This window comes from Caretta caretta, chromosome 1 (assembly GCF_965140235.1).
Source record: "Caretta caretta isolate rCarCar2 chromosome 1, rCarCar1.hap1, whole genome shotgun sequence".
NCBI lineage: Eukaryota > Metazoa > Chordata > Testudines > Cheloniidae > Caretta > Caretta caretta.
In genome coordinates this window covers 349,646,947-349,674,844 of record NC_134206.1, presented here as the reverse complement: position 1 = coordinate 349,674,844, position 27,898 = coordinate 349,646,947, and the positions used below count along the sequence as shown (strand labels likewise).

The window sequence follows — 27,898 nt, the reverse complement described above, 5'->3', positions numbered from 1 at the left end:
CACGATGAGTGAAGTGAGGGATCTCGAGAGCAATGGCTGACTCGGCCTGGCTGGACTATTTCCCAGTGTCCTATGAGTTGGCTGTGTCCAACAGGAACAGTATGTAGGGTGGCCGCTGCCCCATCCCCAGAACACCGGACATGCCTGTACTATGGGAGCGGCGTGGGCCTGTCCCTGCTAGCGTGACCTCACACACACGCTGTGCATAAGGGGGTGCTGCCCAGAGGCAGCCATTTTGAAGAGCATGCCGTTCCGTCAGCACGTGAGATCATGCCGGCGGGGAGGTGGAGTGGTGGGAACTTCAAAATGGTGTCCCTTATTCATGATACCGGACAAAACCACGTCTGGTTTAGTCTCTGTACTGGACAGGGGACAAAAGAGGACTGGTTGGCTTAAAACCAGACAAGTGGCCTCCCTGACAATGTCATCCATAGGAAGGAGGGTGCTGAAAACTGGTCTAGTGCCCAGAAAAGTCTGTGTGCGTCTCCAGCATGCCAGTGATACTGGACACTATTCCACTTGGCTTCCTTCCATCTGCTTTGACACCCATCTCTGTAGTATCTGAAAGAGGCTGGAACAGGATCCCTGAAGGAAAAGGGACCAGACCACTGCGGGGCCAAGATCCTGGCTCATTCTCATCTCTTGTTTCCAGTGCAGGGCAAGAGATGGCTGGAGCTGGACCTGGCTCAGCAGAAGGCCTATGTGATGCGGTTGCTGGACGGGCTGGAGGTGGTCAACAGGGACAAGAGGCTGAAAGCAGCACGAGCTGTCCTTTATTTGGCACAAGGTAACTGCCTGCGCCCAGCAGACGGCACTGCGCCAGGTGGCATTTGTGCTGTGGGTTTACTCGGAAAGGTTGGTTGCATGGTGTTTGCTCCTAAGGCGAGGAGGAATTGTTTGCTCCCCGTGCTCGATGGGTTGACTCTCGAAGCCCTGCGTTGTCTAAGGGCTTGTTTAAACGAACACTTAGTTCTCGTCAAGCTGGGGTGAAAATCTGCCTGGTGCTTGCCTGCCACACGCTGTGTCTGTGTGGAACCGGCTACTGGATGCTAAAAGTTCCTAGGTGTGCTTTGATCTGTCCCACTTTGAGATGGGATAGATCAAAGTACACCAGGAAACTGAGTGCATGACAGCAGGGGCCACGCAGACACTTTAGTGTGTGGCCGGCTAATACGGGGTAGATTTCACCCCAGCTGGATGCAAATAGCATCTTCATTTACACAAGCATTTACGGTATTTCTGCATTGCCTGTCACCGTGGTATGCTAGTGTCCGCCGAAGGCTATTGTGCATCCAGAGGCAGTGCTGATGTCATAGTTAAGAAATAAATCTCAGGAGACTGAATGGTTCATGGGATTGGGAATAGAAATTGAAGACTTAGATCTCTAGATCTGGATGCTGCCAGGTACTCGGCACCTAGGTTCTGCAGTAATTGGGCATTAGAAATGCCTAGTGTGGAGGTTGCTGGAATAAATCCAGTCCAGGTCAGCAGGGACTAAGTTATCACCTGCAGGCTGCTTGGTCTGCTTGAAGAGAGTCCCATAGGAGACCCTTTATGATCTCAATTTACAGCAGGGTCCCTCAGTGCCCAGCTGGGTGGTTCCTCACTAAGCATCTCCCTTTCCCCCACACTTGGCTTCTCTTCTCCCCCCACCCCCCTTCCTTCCTGTGTTTCCTTCTGTTCTTCCTTCTCCTTTTTCATGTTGTGCAGGTCAGCCAGGGGGTAATTGGATATTGTCAGGCTGATCTTCGGCACTATGAGACCCTCACTTTCTGAGTTAATTTCTCTTCCCCTCCTCCCAAATCATGACCAACCTTACATGAAATGGAAACTGGAAGTGTTTGCCCTTCATCATTTGCCCCTGTTGAGGGAGGTTTCTTTGACTGGGCGTTGGCGATTCCTGCACGTGGATGTATTGTTGTGCAGTTATTTAATATCAGCCGTCTTGTGAGGGTGGACGGGTGGAATTAGGGGTTGGTTCTCGGTGCAGTTCCTCCTGGATTGTTGTCTAGCACCAAATCCAGGGAATTGATTTAATGCATTATACCCAGATGATTCTGGCAAGCAACCCACACCCCCTGCTGCAGAGAAAGGCGAAACCGCCCCCACACGGCCAATCTGACTTGGGGGAAATTCCCTCCCCACCCCACATATGGTGATCAGTTAGACTCTGAGCATGTTGGCTGCAGAATTGGAGAGAAACCAGTGGTTGAATGGGAAGCTGAGCCCAAACTCCCCTCTCACTCTGATAAGTGGTCCCTCCATATCGCGACGGAGGAAGCTTGCATGGTTGCTGCTCCTGTTCCCTGTACTCCAGTCCTGCCAGCCTGGTACCTTTCACCAACACTAACTTCACCTTAAAGCTGCCTCTCTTCCCATGGTTTGCTCCATCGGCCTCTCTGTTCTCCCAGGTGTATTTGGCGAGTGTGACATGGAAGCGGAGGTCCTACATTGGTCTCGGCACAATAACTTCCTGCTGTACCAGATGGGGACTTTCTCAGCCTTCCTGGAGCTACTGAACATGGAGATTGAGTGAGAGGGTTTAGCATTCTCTGGTCTGCTCTCGTCTTTATAACACATACGTCTGTGGGATGCCCCCTTTTGGTTTTGGCTACTTGCTAGTGGAGTGGGGGGGGTTGAACAAATGTGGTCTAATCACCAGAGCAGTTAACTCTGTGAGAGCGAGATGGTTTAATGTAGAAAGGACCATTTAGTGTAGATGGTTCAGTGTAGAAAGACCCAAGGAGGCTGTGGAATCTCCGTCATTGGCAGGTTTTAAGAACAAGTTAGACAAACACCTGTCAGGAATGGTCTAGTTATTACATAGTCCTGCCTTGGGTGCAGGGGACTGGACTAGATGACCTACTGTAGTCCCTTCCAGTCCTACACTTCTATGAGTCTTTGGCTATTCATAGTGTAAATGGGCCCTAGATGTGGCCTTGTCTGGTCTGAGTGGTGGAGTCTCTCACCATCCTGAGCAGCAACTGACTGACGGGAGATTTGACCACGAACTCCTGTTGTCCTCTTTCTTCATTGCAGCAACAGCCAGGCTTGCAGCAGTGCCCTGAGGAAACCAGCCATCTCCTTAGCAGATAGCACAGAGCTCAGGTAACCTGTCTTTTCACCCCATGTCCTCCATTCTAGAACCTGTCCGCCCGCCCTTGAGTGGGACGTGAGCTGTCAGGTCAGCGGGCTCCCAGTCCGTCTGTCCGCTGCCTTGGCCAAAGTGCCAGGGAAATCCCCAGGCTTATTTTTTAGGCATCAGAGCTCTTCAGGCTAAGTTCAGCGAGGGTGTCTGGTGGCCCCATCAGTTGCCTTGCAGAGAGAGGCGAGTGCCTTCAGCTCTCTGGGCCAGCAGAGTCTGGCTTTGCTACTGCAGCTGCACATTCAGCTCCTGGGAGGAAAGGGGATGAAACCTCAAGTCGTCTTATGGCCCCTACTCCCTCTTTGGCCTTGAAGGGGCATTGATGGACTCCCCAGAAGATTGCAGCAAGTCCTTTGCTGTGGGGAAGGTTGCCTGGATATGTTGTAGCTGAAGGAATATGTGGGGAGAGATGATCAAACTGAGGGGGGTCAGGAACAGGTGGGTAAACCCATAATCCAAGGGGGAAGCAGTATCTCAGATGAGAAAATGCAGTTTATTTTAGTCGTCCTTTCTGTCACCTTGCTGGCCCCATGGGATCATTCCAGGGCATCACCCTAACGCGGCGGGTCCCACAAGCATCCGCTGGTTGTACCCCGAGTAATTGCAATGCGGTGCGATGGAAGGTCCAGCCTTTGAGACCTGCAGGCTCTGACTCTGGCGCAGGGGGCAGATTGTGGAACAGTCTGGATGGTAATGTAGGGCCTGCATGCTCTACTGCTGCCTGGCTGTTAGGGCAGAGTGAAGGTCACTGGATTGTTCCAGGAAAACCCCAGACCCCCTTCCTTCCAGACTTTCTCCTCCTCTTGGACCAGCCTTAGTAGTGGAAGGGGCAGGCTGGCCTCCTGACCACACCTGGGAGGAGGAGTAATTGGGAGCTGGGGAATGGAGAGGCTGGGATCCCCTGCAAATCCTACAGGGGGTGGCGACCTGTAGTGGAAATGGACTGTGGGTGGCTGTGCGACCTGCCTGTCATGATGCCTTCTCTCCAGGGTGCTGCTGAGTGTCATGTACCTGATGGTGGAGAACATCCGTGTGGAGGTGGAGGCCGACCCGCCTGAGTGGAAGAGCTCCCGGGAGACCTTCAGGACAGAGCTGAGTGAGTAGCTGGCCACCCTCCAAAGCTCCATTTCTCTCTCACACACAACCATGTCTGGGGGGGTGCAGCTCACTCCACTGTCCCGTGCTGTGACGGCCTCTGAGTGGTAGCTGTAAAACCAGAAGGAACAAACCACTATCAAATGTAAAGGGATCCCCCTTATTCCACCAGCCCAAGGTCAAGCCAAGTTTGGGCTAAGACTGTGGAGTCTTTAGTGATGGATGGGGGGGATTGTTGGGGGCTGGTTGCTGTTGGCACCATCAGCGAATACAATGTCCCTGACAAGGCCTGCGTGACGTGCTAATAAACTCACTCCAGCGGCGAGAGCATGGGGAGCGGGGGAGATTCTCTTTATTCTAAGCTTGTTTCGGTCCCGTCCCTCACAGGTTTTCCTGTGCACAGTGAAGAACCATTTGCTCTGTTGCTCTTCACCATGGTGGCCAAGTTCTGCAGTGGGCACGCTCCGCACTTCCCCATGAAGAAGGTCCTGCTCCTGCTGTGGAAGGTGCTTCTGGTGGGTGCAATTCTTTTGCTTTTCAAGAATCTCCTGAATCGGGAAGGGGGTTATATATTGGGAGGCTGCTACCTGGCCTCCCTTTGCTAATTAACTCAGCCTTGTAGAGGTCCCAGCATCGAAGTCTCCTCGTCACTTAAAACGCATTTAATGCTAGATTGAAAAAGGCACTAGACAATATACAAGAGGGAGCAATCTGCACTGGTCCAAGGGGATCTCCTGGGTTGAGTTACTTTCACCACCAGCTTCTGTAACACAGAAACTTCTGAGCAAGAATGATCTGTGTATGCCTAGCATACAATCGCCCCATGAGCAACAGACTGTGTTGGGAGTTTATAAAGTATAAAGCTCTCCAAGGTTACTGGATGAAGGGATGTGCCAGATGTGACATTTGGAGATTAGCAAAACATTTGTCATAGCATCTCAAGAAATCTTACTTGAGAAATGAATTCAGGTTGGCTTGGGGACAAAGAACATAATTTGGAAAGCAAACTGGTTGAAGAATCATACATGCAAGATTTTTGTGAGAGTTAAATATGGGCTGAAAAAGATAGGAGTAGGATACCGCAGGGGTTCCTGTTAGGTCCGGGCTCATTAAATACCATCCATAAATATCTGGAAGAGGGAGTAAGTGACATGTTACCCAAAAGGATGTAGAAATGCTGGGGAGGCGGGAGGCAATACAGCATATAGAAATCTGGATGAGAAATAACATCATGGAATGGAATGTGGAAAAACGTCCATGGGAAAGTAGTTTGGAAACACCCATAATTAAATGAGAGGAAAATGCCTGCCTGGGAAGCAGAAATACTCATATTTTATTTTATAGGCCCAGACGGGACCGTTCAGATCAGCTAGTCTGGGTTGCATGACTCTGGCTAGAGAGTTTCCTCGAGTGTGTTGAAAGATCACTGGGGATGGTAGTGGGCAGCAGATTAGGCGTGGGTTTGTAGCTTGATAGGGAACGAAAAAGGCCCCGCTGCGAGTTTTGGCTTTGGAGCCAGGAGGGAATAGCCCTCATCTTGCATGGCTGCACCTGGATTATCTTCCTAGGAGAGAGAAGATCTAGTTTCGCCCAGCGACAGTTAAGGGTGGGCACAGGCCTCCCTTTGCAGGGTGCAAACCCCAAAGAGAGAGGAGAATTACTTAGGGTAGCACAAGAGGAGCTGATGCTACGTCTAGTCTGCGAGCTAGGGGTGTGATTCCCCTGCGTTTGCACACACACTGGAGGTAGGTCTCCTTACGCTAGAGCAGGTGTAAATAGCAGTGTCGCTGCCTCGCGTGGGAAGCGGCTGCAGAGGCAAGGCTGAGCTGTGCGGAGTACATCCCTGCTGGTTTCCGGGGGGGGTGAGGCACGGCTCATTTTCCCTTCTTTCTCTTTTACACCTGGCCTGGTGGCCCGCAGTTCACCCTGGGGGGATTTGAAGCCCTCCAGGCCATGAAAATGAGGAAGCGGGAGGAGCTGGGCCTGCCGCCTCTCCCGGAGGACAGCATCCAGGTCATGCGCCGCATGCGGGCTGCGTCGCCTCCCACCTACACCATCGAACTCCTGGACCAGCAGCCGTCGAAACGTGGGCACCGGAGCAGGCGGGTGAGAGCTAGTGATAGCAGAGGCTCCTGGGATGTAGCTCGTGGCGTGGCATTCCTCCAGAAGGGAACTTCCATCCAACAGGAGAGGTTGCGTTCACTAGTGCCCTTCTCTTCGCCCGGTTTGCAGCGGTGGGGGGTGGGCGTGTTCACCGGTCACGTCCTGGAGATGGCATGCTTGCTTTCCTATTAAGAAAGCAAGAGTGCATCCCGATCGTCTAATCCCCAGCTAAGAGGAGCAAAGCACGACGTACTGAACTACTGACCGCAAACCAGGGCTCTCCTCCAGTTCAGCTGGTTGAGCTGATGCTTTATGCTTAGCAGTTCCAAAGTTTGCAGAAACAAATCGGATTCAAAGGGGGCAGGATACCTTCCGCCACTTCCTCTGGGGCGGGCAGAAAATCCAGCAGCCAGGGGCTCCATTTTGAAGGTAGGGAGGATGTGCTTCATCCAGGCTGAGATGCCAAATAAAGAGACGAGGCAAAATGATGGAAGTCCTTGCTCAGGAGAAACTTCAGTATTCAGCCCACGCAGTTTCCTGACCCCCTAGGGAAGTGGAGCCTGAGGGTTTGTAAAATCCTTCCTCCTCCCCACTGATTTCTCCTCTGTTTCCACATGTGACAGCCCCTGGTGAAGCAAGACAGCCTGGACATGTATAATGAGAGGGACCCTTTCAAGAACGATGAGGCTGGAGTGGATGAAGAGGAAAATGACGATGTAGACAGCGGGATTGAGGGGGAGCTGGACCTGATGGAGCGGGAAGCTATCATTCAGGCTGTGCCAGCTCAGCGCCCGCCCATCGAGCGGGTGTCCTTCCCCAAAGGGCTTCCATGGGCACCCAAAGTCAGGTATAACCCTCTCATTTCATTGTCATCCGCCCCTGCCCCAACTCCCCTTAAGTTGCAATGAATTACTGGTGGAACGTTTGCCTGCTACTTGTTGGACTGAAAAGGCTTCACTGTTTTCCCTACTTGGCTTTTCTCGTACCACCTTTGGCTGGGATCTCCCAAGACTTTACAAGCCAAGTAAGGTCAAATCAGGTCCATGGCGGGGGGATGCTGGCCACCATGGAAATCCCAAGTGTTGCAGGAAGTAGGGTTGGTGGTTCTGTTGTACTCCATGTGCAAGACCCCTTGGCTTGCTCCTTCTTACAGATGGGGGATGAAGGTCAGTGTTACTAGCCAGTATTGGTAGTCCAGAGCTGGGTACATCCCCAGTTGTGGCCTTAGGGAATTAGTCTTGACAGCTGTTTAATGAAATCATCTCTTGTCAGTTACGCAGTGAGTCTTTTACCTGCCTGGATGGTGAGCGTCCTCCAGTGGCTTCACTGTGATCTGGGAGCTCAGAGAACCTCAGTTGTAGGTCTGGGGTGCGGGGCATGCCTCTTTCTAGAGCTGATACTGATCCATGAGTTGTGTTATGCGTAGTGGCTGAAATCCTGGCGCGACTGAAGTCAATGCGAGATTTGCCATTGACTTCAGTAGAGCCAGGATTTGACCTGGACTTTAAAATGCAGGAGCCCACGTAATTCTCTGGTTTGGGAGCAGTGCAAGGGTTAAAGCTGATCAGCTGGGATAAACGAAGCTGCTGCCAGGCCTGTTCACTGCCCTGCCCGTTAAAATGGGCAGGACCCTGTTTCCCATGGGGCTCTGATGTCTCTATCTCTGCGTATGCAATACTGCAGGGCCCTTAACTTCTCTCACCCTGCAAGTTAAGTGACTTCTGGTTTGGTTGCAAATTCCCCATAGAATATGGAATTCAGCTGGGTTAGTTTTGCCTCTCACAGCTTCACCTGGTAATACAAATTCTACTGATGGTGTTAAGCTACCAGTTCTAGGGAAGGATGCACAAGGCAAAACAGCACCAACTTGCTCTTCGACACCTGTAGGGCCAATAAGGTGGACTGCAGGTGGCCCTTGATGACTTGCAGAGAGCAGAGTGGTTGGATAAGAAGGGGCTGGTTTTACAGAGTCGCTTTCTCAACTATACCCACATGTTAAATGGCTCTAGAGGTTTAGGATAAATCCCGATCATCTTGTTTATATTGCAGCCGTTTGCCAGGTGGCAGTAACGACTCCACTAAGCAATACTCCAAGGCTGGATGTTACATGCAGGGGGTCTGGTATTCGGTGTCCAAGCAAGCTTGGTACTGACAGGACATGTGTGTTTTCCCTTCTCTCCCTGGTTGTTTCTCCTGCCACTCTATCAGACAGAAGGACATTGAGCATTTCCTGGAGGCAAGTAGGAACAAATTCATTGGATTCACCCTCGGACAGTGAGTATTGGGCATCTGGGAGAATAGAGTTGGTTTGGCTTTTGCCAGCAAAGTCTGTCCCCTGATCTCCTGTCATTGCCACGTTCGATTGCTGCTGGGAGGTGTTAGTCCTCGGCTTTCTTGAGAAGGCTGGCACCCTGAAGGCTTAGGAGGATGCTTGGCCATTCTCAGTCTGTATCAGAACCACGTTGCAATGTAAAACCATGTTCTAACGGACAGTGCTTGCTCCAAAGAGCTTACGGTCTAATGAAAAACAGAGCAAGTGTGGAGAACCAGACGCTTCGTGCAAGCAAGGGGTCAGGGTCATAGCTGGCCCGGGTCATCTTATTCCACAGGTCTGATTGATTCCGTTATAAATTTGCCTTTTGATGGGAGGGGGAGGAGAGTAAGGAGATGGGAGTGGGAGGGGCAGTGGGAGTTGTGGCTGGTGCAGATACCTTAGTCCAGAAAAATCCCTGCGTACATTGTGGCATCAGTGTGGGCAGGGGCTGGAAGCTGCTGGTGTGGCAGCAGAAGGGCTGCCAGGAGAGAAGATTTTCACAGGCCACCTTGAAAACTTCCACAGCTGATTCTGGCTGCGTTAGCTGGGTGGCAACGAAGGTGGCTGGGGCTCAGTCTGGTCTGGTGTGAGAGGCAGGAGGGAGCCGACAAGTCCTGCGCTGACCCCTGGTGTTGCTGAGCCATCCACGAGCTGGGAGCTAGTTGTATCTTACAGGCGTGGGACTGGTCGTGGGTGGCCTGGGAGACCTTCAGAGAACAACCAGATACTGCAGGGAGGGATGTTTGGTGATCCAGTGAGCGCTTTTCTCTCTGAGTCAGGAACAAACCTGTGCCCTTCGGAGCAGAGCTGGAAAGCACTGGCTGCCGACCTTCCCTTTCTGTGTAGCTGTGGTCATGGGGCAGAGTATCAGAGTTCAGAATTTCACCGTGTGCCTTTTGTCGCATGTCCTAGGAGCGTCTGCCCCTCTGGCAGAGCGGAGATGAGGGCGGGGAAGAGGGGCGGGTGATCTTGGCATTTAGACATTGAGTTCCTGGAACATCTGGGTTTCGTTCATCTGACAGCAGACTGCCTGCCTTCTGCTCTAAATCCAAAAGGGAAAGTGTCCGTTCCAGATCTCCCTTTTGGGCTTGTACCGATCTTCTTTCTTCCCCTCCTGCAGGGACACGGATACCTTAGTAGGGTTGCCCCGGCCCATCCACGAAAGCGTGAAGACTCTAAAGCAGGTAATGCAGTGGCTCTGTGCCTTAAACATCTGCTGTTGTTCTGATCTGCGGGATTTTGATATAGGGGATGGCTTGTCCAATGTCTTGAATTGCTAGAACGCCACTGGTTCTTACACCCGGCAGTGCTGGGATGCAGCCACCTCTGGGGTGGGAACTCGTGCATAGTATATTCCATAGGAGCGGGGGAAATCTTTGGCCAGGATCACCAATGCAAAAGAGAACGTCAGTGTGCGCACTGAGCAGACAGGATGTCTGGCTTAGCGTCTTGTGCATGCAAACTTTGCAGCTCTGTCTGTCTGCATTGGGAGGCTGACAAACTGAGTCAACCCTGTGGGGATTTGAACTTCGTTGCACTGGGGAGTCTAGGTGTTCTCCCTTGGACCTCTAACCCATCCTGTGTGGCTAGGATTGCTTCCCCAATAGAATTCACATTACTCCTGAAGCCTGAACCTGCCCCCACACCCTGTACTTATACCCCAGTTCAAGCGCCCCCAGAAAAAAATAGGGGGTGCTCAGCACCCACCAGCCACAGCTGTTGAGGGGGGCCACCAGATCAGCTGTCTGGCAGCTGGAGGGAGGTGCTTGGGGGAGGGGAGAGAGCAGCAAGCAGTGGGTGGGCGGGGGGCCTTGGGGGAGGGGTGGAGCACGGGCGGGTAGAGGCAGAGTGAGGGTGAGACCTTAGGGGAGGGGGCGGAGCGTGGCAGGAAGGGGCAGAGTGGGGGCGGGGAGCCTCAGGGGGGGCAGGGTTGCAGCACCCACCGGGAAGAATAAATCCGCTCCTGTGCCCCAGGTCCTATTGCTTTCCAGCACCTGGCTGAAGAAGACCAAATACAGGAAACTAAAAGGAAAGATACTCTCTCCACCCACCCCTTTTTAATCAGTCCTCTGGGTCTCTGTTAACAGTCTGTCCCTGACTGAGGCCTTCGGCTGCTATCACAATATAAATAAGTGATGAAATCATAGGTTTTAACCATCTGAGGTCATTAAATCTGCCCTGGAATCTTTTGCAAGCATTAGGGTTGTTAACCCCGGTGCTGGCCAAACTAAACTCGCCCTGCAGTTGCATTTGGATGATGCAGCAGACTTTGTCTCTTCTCCTTCACTGATGTTGCTATGCACTGTTAAGCACTTGCTGGGTTGTGCTCCAGAGGATGCTGCATTTCAGTACTGGTTGAAGTGATTTCTGCTTGTCCTAGGAGGAGTTTGGGTAGTTTGTAAAGCATGTCACAGCCATAGGAGTATCCCATGCGGGATGAATTCTCACACCTCTGTGAAGACCTTTTCTGGTGGGATCTGTAAATCTAACCCTACCCTGGCTGAACAGGAGAGGGAGATTGGCCTGTTTTTCATTGCACAGTGTGTTCCTTCTCTTTCAGTCCTGGTGTTACTCTGCCTCTCTGGTTTGTGTTTCTCCAGCACAAGTATGTCTCTATCTCGGATGTTCAGATCAAAAACGAAGAGGAGCTGGAGAAGTGTCCCATGTCACTGGTAAGAAACCAGTACCCTCCACAGCTAGACTGTGTGTCTGAAGGAGCAGTTTCTAAGGAGTGCGTCATTGTCGAGTGTTACCATGGCATGCTGATTGCTCTGTGTGTGTCCACGGAGGGCTGAAGTGAAGATATCCAAGTGGAAAGGAAATAGCTGGAGTCTAGAAAGTGGCACCTCACTGCCCATTTGCTAGGACCCTGAGGGCTGCATCTAAGTTACATGCAACAGAACAGGGCAACCACTGTCTACTTTTTGAAACAGGTACCAGATTTGATACACAGATACAGACTGCATGGACTACAGGTCCTAAAATGCATTGCTCCACTTTGATCCCAGTGGGCGGGTCGCACAAGATGGAGCATTGCATGCTGGGACTTGTAGTCATTGGAGGCTGCATGCTTGTATTAAAGATGATGGCTGTGTCATCAAACGCCATAGGTTTACTTTGAACCTCAGGACACGCATTGGCCTCCCCTTCTCTAAGGCAACACCATTCTTGGGCTTTGATCTGGATTGTACCTGTCCCAGCAGCAGTTCTGAAAAGCCAGGCAGCGTCCTGACACGGATGTGGTGCCGCTCCACCTCGAGCTGGGCTCTGGCGGGAGGGGGACGTCTCTGACGTACCTCCGTGATTGAGTGACAGCTCTATTTTTTCCTTCCGTATCTGTTTGTCGCCTGCTAGGGGGAGGAGGAAGTTCAGGAGACCCCCTGTGAGATGCTCTATCGGGCAATGTTATACAACCTCCCCCAGTATATGGTAAGTCTATATTTTTTGAAAGCTCACCACTGGTGGTTTACTGAGCACCCTGGAGACTCAAATCATCAGTGCAGGCTTCCTTCTCACTAAGGTTCAGCCCTGACCTGGTGGAGCCACCTGCAGGGATAAGAGAGAGTTCAGCTGCATTGGCCCACCCAACCCTTGTCCTCTCTGCTGAGACCATCACAGGGTAACCAGCCTTGTGGATACGGGGGAAGCAGTAGATGTGGTATATCTTGACTTTAGAAAGGCTTTTGGTACTATCTTGCATGATCTTCTCACAAACAAACAAGGGAAATACAACCTAGATGGAACTACTATAAGGTGGGTGCAGAAATGGTTGGAAAACCGTTCCCAGAGAGGAGTTATTAGTGGTTCACAGTCAAGCTGGAAGGGCATATCAAGTGGGGTCCTGCAAGGATCAGTTCTGGGTCCAGTTCTGTTCAATATCTTCATCAATGATTTAGATAATGGCATAGAGAGTATACTTATAAAGTTGGTGGACAATACCAAGCTCAAGGGGTTGCAAGTGCTTTGGAGGATAGGATTAAAATCCAGAATGATCTGGACAAACTGGAGAAATGGTCTGAAGTAAATAGGATGAAATTCAATAAAGACAAATGCAAAATATTCCACTTAGCAAGGAACAATCAGTCGTAGACATACAAAATGAGAAATGACTACCTAGGAAGGAGGACTGCAGAAAGGGATTTAGGGGTCATAGTGGATCAAAAGCTAAATATGAGTCAACAGTGTAACACTATTGCAAAAAAAGCAAACATCATTCTGGGATGTATTAGCAGGAGTTTTGTAAGCACGACATGAGAAGTTATTCTTCCACTCCACTCCGCGCTGATTAGGCCTCAACTGGAATATTCGCAAAAAGAAAAGGAGTACTTGTGGCACCTTAGAGACTAACCAATTTATTTGAGCATAAGCTTTCGTGAGCTACAGCTCACTTCGGACGAAGTGAGCTGTAGCTCACGAAAGCTTATGCTCAAATAAATTGGTTAGTCTCTAAGGTGCCACAAGTACTCCTTTTCTTTTTGTGAATACAGACTAACACGGCTGTTACTCTGAAACTGGAATATTGTGTCCAGTTCTGGGTGCCACATTTCAAGAAAGCTGTGGACAAATTGGAGAACCAAAATTATTAAAGGTTTAGAAAACATGATCTATCAGGGAAGATTGGAAAAAAATTGGGTTTGTTTAGTCTGGAGAAGAGAAGACAGAGGGGACATTATAACTGTTTTCAAGTCCATAAAATGTTGTTACAGGGAGAAGGGAGAAGAATTGTTTTTCTTAACCTCTAAGGATAGGTTAACCTAACTGTCAGGGTGATTAAGCACTGGAATAAATTGCCTAGGGAGGTAGTGGAATCTCCATCATTGGAGATTTTTAAGAGCAAGTTAGACAAACACCTGTCAGGGATGGTCTAGATAATACTTAGTCCTGCCATGAGTGCAGGGGACTGGACTAGATGATCTCTTGAGGTCCCTTCCAGTTAGTGCCAGAGTGGTATTGGGTCTGTGATGGGGACCCTTGTCATGCTAGGAACCGACCTCCAAACCACCAGCTTGCTGCAGATGGGCCAGCAAACAGCTTGATGACCACTGAGAGTCACTACTTGGCTAAGTTTGAACAGGCAGCCCAACAATGAAAGAGTCGGTATGCCACTCCCAATTCCCAGAGCCAAACTGCCCACCTTGTAGGACGTCTACTTACAGCTCTGCTGGAGGCTTCACTTCCCCTGTTAGTTTCAGGAGTAGCCCAGCCTGTGTCCTGCACATAACCTGAGACCAACGCTGGTTCCAGGCTGCAACTCCGTCACATGAGCGAAAACGAAATTCCTTCCTCCCGCCACGTGTTGTTTGTACACGGGCCTCTAGTGCCTGCTTGTTCTCAATGTATTTGGGGGCTGGGGGGGATTCCTCTCCCTCTGCAGATTGCTTTGCTGAAGATTCTCCTGGCTGCAGCACCCACCTCCAAAGCCAAGACCGACTCCATCAACATCCTGGCAGACGTGTTGCCCGAGGAGATGCCGTAAGTGCGTGGGTGGGTGACAGGCAGCTGAGTGCTGGCTGTTTCAGCAACAACACGGTCTCCTGGCTGATGTGGGTAATGCAGCGATTTCCCATTTCTGGGATGGCAGAATCCACATGTTCCTCTGGAGATGAAGTTTCTGTTTTCATGGGGAAAAAGGGATCCATGTGAGTGAATGGTCTTTGCTGGACCTCTGACCCTTTCAGTGCCGCAGGCTGTACCAGACCAGTCCTCGTGCTCTGTTAACGTGAATGGCTGTGACCCCAATTGATCTCTACTGGGAGTGACCCATGCTTGTTCACCTGATTCAGTAGAGCTCTTGTGGCCAGAATGCAGCACAAAAGAAAAGGCTACTTATGGCAAAATGTCAAAATTAAACCAACCAGTACAAGAAGTAAAGCTTTACTGCTCTGTAGGCAGAGTGCGTCTCTGGGAGAGCCCTTTTCGTTCTAGTTTACTCCTGTAACAAGCTCCATCCCAGATTCTCCTTGTGTGCTGTAGTCCATCCGTTCTGTGACCCACTATGGTGCCCCTAGGCAGGACATGTTGGGAGCAGGAGGCCCAGGGATAAGGACAGTGCGGGGTCCTGTTTGGGTGGCAGGTTCAGTGAAAAACCCCCTTTATATAGAGCCCATGCAGATGAATAGAAACCAATCAGAACAAAAATCCCATCCCAGTAATGCTCATTGTACATGGATCTGTCCCTCCCTTTCTCCTTCCACACTAGCATCACAGTTCTTCAGAGCATGAAATTGGGGGTCGATGTAAACAGACACAAAGAGATCATTGTGAAGAGCATTTCGGCCACGCTGCTGCTGCTGCTGAAGCATTTCAAACTGAACCACATCTACCAGGTGAGCTTTATATGAGAAGGCCATTGCTAGGTGCTTCGCAGGGCAGGTGTGTTCAGGTTAGTGTCGCCTGGAGAGCAGCTGCGGCTTGGTCTACCTCAGTGGTGACCTTTAGCCCCAGGGCATATCCTCTTTAGCATTATTAGCACAGGACGAGTGACAGTACATGTCTTGGCTTTGGTTGTGTTTGGGTCACTTCCACAAGGCTGTGTCCCCTTGTAAACCTCCACGTGATTATTTCACCGTGGCCAAAACTTGGCTACATCTGTGTTCAGCCTGAAGGGAAGACATTTCTTTCCCCCTGCCAGGAGTGGGAAGGGGATGGGGATGGGGACTAGCCAAACCCCTCTGAGGCCTTGTCTAAACTACAGGTAGTCGGGGAATCTAGAGTTAAGAGTTAGAGACTTTCGCCTTTGCATCCTAACACAGTTTCGTTTGGCCTGAGTCTAAACCGGACCGAACGGTGTTGTGACCATGCTAAGGGGTTCCCTTATTAACAGTGGCTGACTAAACACTACATTGGGCTGCATCCTCGGCCCAGTAGTGCAGCCACTTTGCATGCCGAATACCCATTTGACATTAATACACTAAATGTTATGATCCCCAGCTGCAGTGGGTCCCTCATGCCCCCTTATGTGTTTGCAACTTGCTCCCCTTAGCACAGGAGGGCGTTCTCTCATTTTCCCCCTTTATTGTGGCACGAGGGTGCATGCGATCCAGCAGGTAGTGTGGAGAAATGGCATCCAGGGGGCTCCTAGGTTCTGATCCTGCTTGTTGTTTAACCCTGGGTGAGACATTAAAGTGCCTTTTGCATCTGTCACCTGTGCTGGAAAACAGAGCAAAAAAAGCAGGAACCTCTCAGCGATCCGGCTGCTATTCCTGAGCTTAGACTGCCAGGGCAATAAACTCCATTTCAAGCAGAACAAACCAGATTTACGTCCTGGCTCTAGTTTTGTGACCCTTCATGTTTGTGTAAATGTCGCATCCAGCTGCGTGTGTATATCAGGGTCACTGAGGTTACTGGTAAAATGATGTTCCGGCCAGGTGCTTTGTTCACCCAGGGGCTTTGCCAAGGGTTGCTCCCTGCTGCGTCTGTCTGCTTGTACCAGAGCTTGGCCGTTGTGGAGCCAAGTGATCAGCAGAAATGAGGGTCCTCTTCCTGTTTGTAATTAATCTGCAAACAGCATGTCACCTAAGGTGACCAGATAGCAAGTGTGAAAAATTGGGACAGGGTGTAATAGGCACCTATACAAGACAAAGCCCCAAATATCAGGACTGTCCCTATAAAATCAGGACATCTGGTCACCCTGATGTCACCTCATTCTGGGAAACGTGGGGCTGTCAGACCACCAGTGTGCTGGGCTGGCCAGCGGTTGGCCAGAAGCTGGAGGGGACTTGGCTAATCAGTGGAGACTCCCAGCCAAGAGGGGACAGAGAGCCATGGCCCCCCGACTTTTTACCAGCCGTAAGAGCGAGTGACGGGGGGAGTGGGAAGGGGTCTTGAAGGAAGAGGTGGTGCGAGGGTGGGGCCTCAGGGGGAGTCATAGCGCAGGGCCACGGTTTGGGCACCTGTGCCCCCTACCCCTTTTAGGGCGCTTCTGCCCCCCTGCTTCCAGTGCTGTCTCTCTGTACATCCTCCATGGTTCTGTTGGAAGACACTGAGGTGATGTCCGTGCTGCAGCTGGCAGCGTGCCTCCCAGCCTGGTCAGACCAACAGGAACTGGCTCTGCTTTAGCTAGTGGGCTAAATAGATGTGTGTGGCTGTTGCTAGATGGGCTCAGGCAGGCTTGGACTTGGGTAGTGAGCCCGAGCTGCTACCCATGCCCACTCTGCTATTTTTAGCACACTAGCTCTGCCTGAGTTAGCGCGTGGCTCACTCCCAGCTGTAGTGTAGACATACCCAAAGAGGGACCAACAGTTCTGCTTGGTGAGAAAAAAGGGAGCTCCCCCTGGTTGAGCTATTAGCTGAGACCAGCTTAGCATGACCCCTGTGGGCCAGTCTTTGCATTTTACAGTGCTGCTCTGTCTGCTCCCATACTCTGTATTAGGAATTTAGAACCAGGAGTCCAAACTCCTTGGTCTTGTTTTGACTCTGAGTTTGGCTTGCTGTGTGACCCTGGGCCAGTCAGTCCCCCTCTGTGTGCCTTAGGGCTTGTCTACACATGGAAATTAATCGGGAATATGGAAGAGTGTGAATTTAAAGCAGAGTAGTGCTTCCTGACCAATTCAATCTGTGGATGCTCTTGTTCTGGCCTTGTTCCAAATTAGTTTAATCCACTTCCAAAGTGGTTTACGCTAATTTGCAACAAGTGTGTCCATACATGGACTTAACCAGCAGTAGCTATTTTGGAATAACTCCCCATGTAGACAAGCCCTTAATGACCCTCTTTGTAAAACACGGTCAGGGAAGAGAGAAACATGAGGCATCATTGTAATGTTTGTAAACACTTCAAGATGCTCTGATGGGAAGAGACTGGCTACTGGTGCCTAAACACCAGAGTAGGGGTGCAGTTTGTAATACCTAGACAGAGAATGGTTAAGTATTAATTGTGTCCGAATCACCACTGTCCAAAGTCATTGAGCACTGACAACTTGTTCTGTGCTGTGTAAAAATAAAGGAAGAAACCATTCCTTCCAATGGGAGTTTGCTCTAAATCCCTGGGTAATTGGTTAGAAGAGGAATGCCTCTATTTGTAGCAATCTATATACAGATCAGTTGTACTTTAGGTTGTAGCCATTGCAACCATATTTCCAAAGGCTTTAGGATTAAATATTAACAGAGGGAGAGAACTGAAGATGCATGTACAAAGTTTGTTTTTTAGTTAAAACTTGGAATGGGCTGGAGAGACCATTTGGCAGAGAGAGGAGGAGGCTGTTCCAGAGAGCAGGCTCTGCAGATGAGATCCCTCTCGCTTCAGCAATTGTAGGGTTGTGGGGAGAAATGTACAGGAGACTGGCACCGGGCATACGGGGAAGAGCCAAGAGAGAGAAGGTCCAGCTGCGGCGAATCCATGGAAGAAGGTTTTTAATTGGATGCAGAAATGTGGCTTTTGTTTGATTTATTTTTTTTTTTTAACTATACTGCCTGACTGTGTGCGTTCACCTCTTTTCTGCAGTTTGAGTATGTGTCTCAGCACTTGGTGTTTGCCAACTGTATCCCGCTGATCCTGAAGTTCTTTAACCAGAATATCATGTCCTACATCACTGCCAAAAACAGGTACAGCCCATTTGCAGCAGTTCCTTTTCCTCCTGCGCTTAGTAGGGGCTTTGTGTGCGTGGAGATCTTCCTCTTGTGGTCACCAACGCAGCTGTAAGGGGCCATGTTCTAGGCAGGACAGAGTACTAGAGAACACATGACAGGGAAACAGCCCTGTGCAGGTTAGAGGCATGGGGTAGACAGAATCTCCTGGGCCTTCACCTCCCGTGTCTATCACTCAGCTCTTTGGACCCCGACCAGCTGGCTTTAAATAGTCACAGAAGTGTCACTGAAATCCACTGCTGCTTATTATCAGTGCCTTGAAATAGGAGGGCCTTTATTTTACTCTGTGATTCGAGATATTGGACTTGTTAATTAAATCTATATATGCCATGTCTGGATGCGCACACACGCACGCACCTCCAAACACACCTACACCTACATAGAGAACAGAGGAATAAGGCTACACATGCATAAGTTCCTTCCAGGGAAGCACAGTTCTGTTTCCTTTGCTCTCCAGTTACTTTCTGGACGTGGGACAGCTGGAAGTTTCAGTTTACTGTAGGACTTGGTATTTGGGCACGCCCGAAATGCAGTTCCACACACAGTATTGATGAGAGAACAATGAGCTGTAACAGCATGTCATATAGGTCTTCAGTTGGCTCTATGGGCTAATCTCTATCTTGTACTGTAGGTTTATATACACAGGGGGAAAGGAAACGGGTTTGTTTTCCCCTTCTAATCTGAGAAAGTTAAAGGTGGAAAACAGCTGTTTGTGCAAAGCACGTTTATTCTCTTGTCATTAAAAGCTGCAGCTTTTCCATTTGGACCCAGTTCTTTTGAATGGGGAGAAATTGGGGGTGAAACACAATAAACATAATGTTAACTCTGGAGCCGTTAAAAATCCAAATTTTCCTCTATTAGTTACAGTCACGCAAGTGCGTGGAAGCTTAAATCCAAACAGTTTTGCTTTTCCGGAGAACGTTTCTATTCACATTAGCTTTTATAAGATTCCCCAAAAACTTTTGAGCTTTGAGCCTACGCTGCTTGACAGTCTAAGACTTATGTTCAAATAAGTAAATGAACAAGTTGTTAATGTGGGGCAGCAGTTTCTGACCATGCATAGAAACTGCGTGCAATCTTTGGGGAGCAGGTAGAAGTCCTGTACATGGTCTTACTGTAACAGGTGTGTTATGTGAAGTCTGGCTGCAATAGCTCACGAAAGCTTATGCGCAAATAAATTGGTTAATCTCTAAGGTACCATAAGTCCTCCTTTTCTTTTTGCGGATACAGACTAACACGGCTGTTACTCTGAAACCTGTCTTTTTGATTTGGGGATTTTACGCTGAATGGGCACTGACTCAGAAATCAATACAGCAAGTCAGCTTATTGTTTGAAGATTCCCTGTAGATGTTTGTAGATTCCCATTTAAAAGATGAAGGGATAAGAAAGAGCACACGAACAAGAGCTATTTTATTATGTGGCTACTCATTTTAGGTGTGTGCATGTCTTGGGGTGGGGGACTGGGTGTATTTATTTATTCTTTAATGGCAACTTTATATTAAGACATGAAAGCCTGAAGGGGTGATAGAGAGGTCTGCAGCCTTCACTCTGAATTTCCTTGCTACTATCAGTTTAAGTAAGTCAGATCTCTTATTATTTTAACCTAGGGTTTTTTAAAATCTATAAATAGCTAATCTGTTTTGGCTTAATGGATCCAAATTACTGGAGTCTTTAGTGCTGCACTCAGGATGTACTTTAGAGCAATAAGAAATTGACAAGTGCTGTTGAGCAGAGAGACAGAAGGTGTCACGAGTTTGGAAATAGGATGGGAGGTAGTCTGTCAATCAGAAATGCAAAAGGCAGGTGCATCTGCAAGACAGGCTCTTCAGTGTGGCTCACACTAAGAAAACTTTTGAGAAATCGTGACCTACTTGGAAAGCAAGTGACTTCCTAGCAGCGCCCAACAACTTGGCGTGTGGGGTGGGGAAGTCACAGCTGCACAGTTCTGCCTGTGCCAGTTAGGGTCACTGTAATTAAGAATCCTGGAATCATAGGGTTAGAAGGGACCGCAAGGACCATCTAGTCTAAGATGCAGGATGTAGTGAGCTAGGGTTGGAGATCATAATGGTTGATTGGGGAAAAGTAATGGTGACCGGTTTAGAACAGCTCCTTGAATATTGATCTGCTGCTTCATGAATGACTCTCTTCCCCCTTCCCTGTCTCCCACAGCATCTCTGTCCTGGATTATCCACACTGCACAGTTCATGAGCTGCCTGAGCTCACTGCGGAAAGCCTGGTAAGGAGAACATCAATAACCCTTGTAACAGACGTTGCAGCCCCAGAAGGAAGCGCTTAGGACGGGCTCACCACCAGCTGCAGGCATGTCCCAGCACTTCCTTCTCCGGCTGCAGCCCTACAGACCTGCCTGCAGCTGGGGCCTTTCTTCAAAATCATGTCAATAAGCAGCATACCATGGCAAACCTTCGAGTCCCATTAACATTACAGGCAATGGGACGGGATTGGTTCCCAGCAAAATTTCGCTATTAACCAGAAGTCGTCAATATCCAGTTGCTATTAAGCGTAAACTACTTTGTCTGGGTCAGACATACCTGGACTGGAGATGACGCATCATAATGGCAGATTCACAACCACAGTCATTTTAAAGGGTCTCTGAAGAGGAGTTTAGACTCCACATTTAATGTTGTAACCCTGGGAACCCAGAGAGGATGGCTGGATCAAGCAGAAGCAGGGACTGTTGGACTGGAGAGTGAGGAGAGAGGGAGACTTTCTGGCAGTGGGGAGATGGGGCAAGGTTCTCCTCTGGAAGGACTTTGATTCAACCCATCTTCTATGAGCCAGAGGCCAGTCCAGACTAGTGTTCCCTACATTATCTGTAGGGCCCTACCAACTTCATGGCCGTGAAAAACATGTCTTGGACCATGAAATCAGCCCTTTCCCGTGAAATCTGATCTCCCCTGCTGCTGGGAGCCTGGGGCTCCTAGCTGCTAGTCTGGAGACGCTGGGGAGGGAAAGGAGTTATCCTTCCCCTGCATGGCTGCTCTTGGTAGGGAGATCAGACCCACCTCCAGAGGCAGTGCAGAAATGAGGTTGGTACACCCTCCGTATCCCCCTCCCCGCCCCCGGTGTCAGACTTCCCCCCCACCCCCGTGGCTCCTGCTGCAGCTCCGGGCGCTGAGCTCGGGGCTTCCTGGGGGCTTCTGCTCCCAGGGGCTGCAGCTGGGGCAGCCTGGGCTTGGAGCTTCTGCCCCCCTCCCCCCCAGCCAAGGCAGCCCAAGCTCTGGGCTTCTTCCCCCTGGCTTCCAGCTGGAGTTAGGGGCAGCCAGGGCTCGGGGCTTCTGCACCCCCTTTCCCCAGCTGGCCTGGGACAACCCGGGCTTGGGGCTTCCACTCCCTTCTGTTCTAGCCAGGGCTCAGGGCACCCCCCACCACTCCAGCTGGAGCTTGGGACAGCCTGGGCTCAGGGCTTCAGGGCTTTTTCCCCCAGGGCTCCTGCTGGGGCTTCCACCCTGTGGCTTCTTCTGGGTCTGGGGCACCCAAATAGGCTGGGGGGCCCTGCCGTAATCTGGCCTGGACTTGCAGCTAGGAGCCCATGACTGGAGCGTTCCCATCAGCACAGGGGAGGTCCTACCTACCTACGTCTCTGGGAACCTCCTCTAACTGCAGAAAGCTCAGAGACTGCACAGAAGTGCAGCACAGAAGTGAGGGTGGCAATCTTGGGACTCTCCCTACAACAACTTTGCAATCCCCCTCCCCCAAGATCCCATTGTGGGTAAGGACCCCCAGTTACAACACCATGAAATTCATTAATTTGACTTTTTTAAAAACCCTCTTGCCGTGAAATTGACCAGAATGGACTGTGACTATGGTAGGGCCCTAATTTTCTGTCTTCCAAGCCCTTATCCCATCCAGTGATTCACATGGGAGCTGTTTAGTATTGTAAGAGTTGACAGCCATCAGACCAGGGCAGGAAGTGTTCTCTAGATCTGAAGGATCAAATTCCGCTCTTGAATGTGGCTAGGGGGCAATCATCAAGCTGCATGTGTGCCTAAGGGCAGAACTTAGCCCTTAATATGTAGAGCAGTTGGGTTTGTTTGGCATCGCCCATGGTGAAGACAGCAAATAGCCACCGTTGTTACAGGGCCTGCAGTATTTGAGATCCACTCTTTCAGGGCAAGTAAAGGGGAGGGAGTACAAGTGAACCAACAATATTCCCAAAGCAGTGCTGCAAAACCACAAATGATGCCAGGGCAACAATAAAATCAGCAGATGGAACTAAATTTATTCCATGCTCCATCCAAAAGGCAGTTAAAAAAACAAACAAAAACCCACAGCCCTCTGCATACTCAGTGGTGCTGGGAAAAAGTTTAAGTTCTGCTTTTAAGAAGGTCTCAAAAAAGAAAAAAATGAAGACTATAAGGAAGTACACATGTACTTCTCCAGTGGGCCAGATTTTGTGTTTAAACTGGAGTGAACGTTTAAGCCACTTCGACTTCACTTTCTCTGAAGCAACAGTGACATCTAGGGGCATGTTCTGCTAATTGCAGCTGTTTCCTTAATTTGCACTTGCAGCAACTATGAAGTGCTGTATGAACATTCACTGATTTTGCCTCATAACTCTCCTGTTATGGAGATGAATGTTATCCTCACTTGACAGGTGGAGGAGCAAGAGCACTGTGTGTGTGTGTGTGTGTGTGTGTGTGTGTGTGTGTGAGGAGCTTGGGTAAATCCCTGGCAGAACCGGAGTTAGAATTTGGGAGCTTTTGGCACCCAATCACAGGCTCATCCCACTGGACCATGCTGGTTCCTGGAGATCTTCCAGTCCTAAACCATCTGCACTTACACAGCTCTAGAGCACCTATTGATAGTTCTAGTGGATCATAGTTGTGGATGGTGGACTTGTGTACCGCTGCAACTCAAACACAGGTCTCAGCCATCTGTTATCTTCATTATTTCCTTCAGGTTTACAGTTCCAGAATTCAGCCCAGTGCAGATGGGCTATTTAAGGCCTGTGCATCAATTGGGTCGCACTTAAGCTTCCAAATCAAGAAAAGGTGACTGAGTGCACAACATTGAGAGATCGAGAAGGCAGCAAAATCTAACAAGGTGACGATGAGTCACTGCAACTACTCACGTAGAAACTGGTCAAATGGCACACGGGGATAAAGTTTAGAGAAACAATTTCTCAACACTTTAAGCAATTGCTTCTTGCAAGAGCTAGTTCTTCTTCAAGTTATTGCCCCTCTGGGTACACCGCTACGTGTACTCCATGTGTTCTCAATCAGAGATTTTAGTCAGCAGGACCCAGAGGTCCGTGCCTCTTGCCTGCAGTCTATAAATCCTCGTGCTCTGGTGTAAGCGCTGCTACATTCCCCACTATCAGCCCCTCGTTCTGAGTGCATTGGGGATCCTGCCTCCTGTCACATGGGAGCAATACCCACCCATGCAGTTCATGCAACACATACTTTTGGCTGCTTCTGAACCCAACCATCCTTTCTCCATTCCTTGGAAGGGGAAGAGTCCGAGCCCAGACCTGTCCCCATGATTTACTCCAATGAACCGCAGAACTTGCTCAAAATATGGGGAAAAAGAAAGATCCTTCAGGTGTCCCCTCACATTAACAGCAGTGGTTAAGGGCCAGGGGCATAAGTCCTCCACTCACCCCCTAAGTCCAGCAACCAAGCTCACTTCTGGAACGAAGGAGTAAGTGCCTCCAGACTCACTCCTTCCCTTTTCCCCTGGATTGGGATGGTGATGAGGGAAAGCAACCTTCTCCCTTGGGGTCATAGAGGAGAAACACCTTCCAGCCCTCTTCCCTGGATTGGCAGGGGTGTCAGCCACATTTCATTGGAGTGGGGGAGCAACCCCCCTCCATTTCCTCATCCTATTTCTTCACACAACGCATAGTCAACCTGTGGAACTCCTTGCCATAGGATGTTCTGAAGGCCAAGACTATAACAGGGTTCAAAAAAGAACTAGGTAAGTTATGGAGGACAGGTCCATCAATGGCTGTTAGCCAGGATGGGCAGGGATGCAAAACCATTCTCTGAAGTGTCCCTCTGTTTGTTTGCCAGAAGCTGGGACTGGATGACAGGGCATGGATCACTCAATAGCTGCCCTGTTCTGTTCATTCCCTCTGAAGCATCTGGCACTGGCCGCTGTCAGAGGACTGGATGTGGGCTAGATGGACCACTGTTCTGACCCAGTATGGCCGTTCTTATGTTATCCCTGAACTGGGGGCCAGGCAAGGATACTGCTCCCCAGAGGTAGGAGAGGTAGGTACTGCATCCCTGGGTAGGAGAGAAGGGGTCAGGCAAGGATTTGCCTCAATTTTTAACTCAACTACAAGTTGAGGACAAAATAGAGCATCGGCGGGTCTGTCCCTCCCTATATACTCTCACACCAGAGCATGAGGATGTGTGGAATGCAGGTGTGGACGCACAGGCACTCCGGTCAAGAGTACATGGGCACACGCGCATCCAACAATAGAGCACCCATAAGGACAAAAGCTCTCAAACTCCAGTTACTGTACACCTCTCCTTCTAGAACATGCTAGGGGAGAAACTGTTCTGGATTTAATCTGAAGTCACAAAGCGAAGCTAGTTCGAGTGGGGATGGTTGCTGAGCCGTTAAAGGAGAGTAGCTACAGTATAATTAGGTTTAATGTCCATAGGACAGGTAAAGTACCAGAAAGTGACACTAAACTTTAGAAGAGGAGATTTGAATAATATGAGAAGGTTAGTCAAAAAGGACATAAAGCTGAAAGTAAAGGCCATAAAATCCCTGGAGTTGACTTGGATGCTACGAAGGAAAACGGAGTCTCAGAAGCCATGCATACCACTGGATAAAAAGAGAACCAGGAGGCCATGGAGTAAACCATTATATGACTAAGGCTCGTCTACACTTAAAACACTGCAGTGAAGATGCTACGTATGCTGCCGTTGGCATAGGTAATCCACCCCCAAGGCAGTAGTTAGGTCGACCGGAGAATTCTACGTTTGACCTAGCGCTGTCTATACCCTGGCTTAGGTCTGTTTAACTGTGTTGCTCAGGGGTGTGGATTTTTCACAACTTTGAGCAACATAGTTGTATTGACTTAATTTTCTAGTGAAGACCAGGCCTAAATGCCAAGCTTTTGAGAGGCTATTCAAGCCAAAGAGAAATCCTTTAAAATTTGGAAATCTAACCTTAGTGAATCCAATAAACAGGAGTATAAATTACAGCAGGCTTTAAGTAAAAGGCTAATTAGAAGGGCCAAAATGGAGTTCAAAGAGCAAATAGCTAGAGGTAAAACCAACACTAGAGTCTTTGTTTCAGAAGCAGGAAGCCTACAAAAGAATCAGTGGATTCACTGGATCTCCAAGGGTTAAAGGGAGCAATTAAGGAAGATAATCAGTAATAGAATAACAAATCATCTGGAAGATCATGATCTGATTGGGTCTGACCAGCAGAGATTCAGCAAAGGAAAGTTGTCTCACTAATCTCTTAGAATTCTTTAGACATCATTATTTATTTGTACTGCTGTGCACACGTAATACTAAATGGAAAGGGATCTAGAACCATGGAGGGTGTCATTAGAAGAAAATGGCTTACGAGTCAGCAGATGAAAGGTGGAATACACACGTTGCTTCATTGAGAAGGACAATGGGGAGCCAGTAAAACTAGGTGGTATAGAGTTAAAATCTGTGCAACAATTCAGATTCCTCCATTCATTGTTGAGCCATGACGGGAATGTGCATGTGTGCGCTAGGAGTCGCATTAAGAGCACTTGGTGCAAATGCAGGGAGTTGCTGGGAATTCCCTGCAATAAGGATAAGCCAAGTAAACTAAAGAGCAAAGTGTATAAGACTATGCTTAAGGCCAGCCAGGACGTACAAGTCAGAATGCTGGGCAATGAGAAAGAGAGAGAGTACAACTACTTCACATTGCCAAAATGAGAACACTCATGTGGACAGTGGGTCCGACAAGAGCTGATAGGCTATCCAGTGGAATGGTACGAGCCATGATGCAGGTAGTCCCCCTCACGGGAAAGTTGAGGGAATTTTGACTGCAGTGGCAGGGTCTTGTGAGGCAATATGACACAGGATATGTTGGCCAGAGAGCACAAGATCTGGCAGTCACAGGATGAAGACCACAAAGAAGGTCTAGAAAAATGTGGTTCGAGACATGGAAGGAGAACCTGAAGAAGGTGGTGCCAGCTTGAAAGACACTTTCAACAGGATCTCTTGGCGATGAACAAAAGCCACCAATTACAGCTAATTGGACAGGGTGAAGGCAAAGAAGAAGATAGTGAACATGTTAATGAAGTAGTGGATATAGAAGAACTAGATGACATTACTGAGACTTCCAAAAGGCCTTAGCAAAGGTCCCTTACAAGAGTCTACTAAAGAAGTTAGGTGTAGTCATTGGGTGAGAGGCAAAGTATTGTCATGGCTCAAAAAAATGGTTAGAAAATGGAATGCAGAGTAGGATTAAATGGTCAGTTTTCATAATGGTAACAGGTTATCAGTGGGGACCTTAGGGGATATATTAATAATATGGAAAAGAGGTGAGTAGTGAGATAACTTTGTGTCATCTGCAAATTTTGCTATCTAGGTTAATTGGGACCAGAGAGGACTGTGAGGAACTTCAGAACAGGGTGGATAAAAAGATTATTTTTAAAAAATCCTATTTTATTTAAATTTTTTGATTATTGAAATCATAATTTTTTCTTTCAAAAAATAAACCTGTTAATATAATGAAATATGAATGCAATACAAAGTATGTTAAGATCTAAACTTATTATAAACTCTTAAAACATTTAAATAAAAAATAAATATGCTGAATCTATCGAAAACTTTGAGTTACAGGCTGCTTTTCTATAGAAATCAGGGGGAAAACATCTGACTTTTGAGGTCAAGCTTTATAAATATGGAATAGGTCAGCCTAAGTAGCTTAGGAGACTGTCTGTCTGTCTCATTTTCAAGAGATTTAGGCAAGTAAGAACTTAAGCTCCAGTCACTTTTACTTAGGCATATTTGAAAATTTTTCCCAGGCTGACCGAAAATAATCAGTTAAATTCACTGACTAGAGTTAATCCCTCTGTTTAATAAATCATTTAGTTGTAAATGTGAAACATGTTTTGATAAGAGAAATTTGTGTGTCCAAAACACTTAAGGTTGTTTTGTTTAATACAAATACATTTTATATGCTGTTTTGTGTTAAATTAAATTCCAGTTACCAGCCTAATTCAGCTTGACACAAATCATAGGCAAAACATCATTAATTATCTAGTAAATAAGCAATATATCATTCACCATATTCTAACATACTAAAAATATACAATTAATAAGAATCTGAAAATATTAAACTATATAATTACTCAAATACATGTATAGACAGTAAAACCTCAAAGTTGCAAACACCTTGGGAATGGAGGTTGTTTGTAACTCGGAAATGTTCGTAACTCTGAACAAAACGTTATGGTGGTTCTTTCAAAAGTTTACAACTGAACATTGACTTAATACAGCTTTGAAACTTTACTATGTAGAAGGAAAATGCTGCTTTTAATCATCTTAATTCAAATGAAACAAGCACAGAAACAGTTCCCTTACTTTGTCAAATCTTTTTTTAACTTTCCCTTTATTTTTTTTAGTAGTTTACGTATAACACAGTACTCTCCTGTATTTGCTATTTTTTCTCTGCTGCTGCCTGATTGTGTA

At 48.6% G+C, this 27,898-nt stretch overlaps 1 protein-coding gene across 2 annotated transcripts in view; it reads left to right on the top strand.

The window, feature by feature from the left end:
* Positions 1-27,898, top strand: part of STRIP2 (striatin interacting protein 2) — a 67,432-nt gene that overhangs the window by 24,759 nt on the left and 14,775 nt on the right. The window contains exons 4-18 of one of the 2 annotated variants that reach the window (XM_048836776.2): positions 653-787; positions 2,412-2,532; positions 3,040-3,108; positions 4,135-4,241; positions 4,628-4,755; positions 6,161-6,346; positions 6,967-7,190; positions 8,552-8,617; positions 9,778-9,841; positions 11,258-11,329; positions 12,012-12,086; positions 14,032-14,129; positions 14,857-14,983; positions 18,097-18,197; positions 20,409-20,475. In XM_048836776.2, the coding sequence (XP_048692733.2) occupies positions 653-787; positions 2,412-2,532; positions 3,040-3,108; positions 4,135-4,241; positions 4,628-4,755; positions 6,161-6,346; positions 6,967-7,190; positions 8,552-8,617; positions 9,778-9,841; positions 11,258-11,329; positions 12,012-12,086; positions 14,032-14,129; positions 14,857-14,983; positions 18,097-18,197; positions 20,409-20,475 (1,640 nt within the window). The remainder of the gene's footprint in view (positions 1-652; positions 788-2,411; positions 2,533-3,039; positions 3,109-4,134; positions 4,242-4,627; positions 4,756-6,160; positions 6,347-6,966; positions 7,191-8,551; positions 8,618-9,777; positions 9,842-11,257; positions 11,330-12,011; positions 12,087-14,031; positions 14,130-14,856; positions 14,984-18,096; positions 18,198-20,408; positions 20,476-27,898) is intronic. The other variant, XM_048836777.2, reaches the window with a different exon arrangement.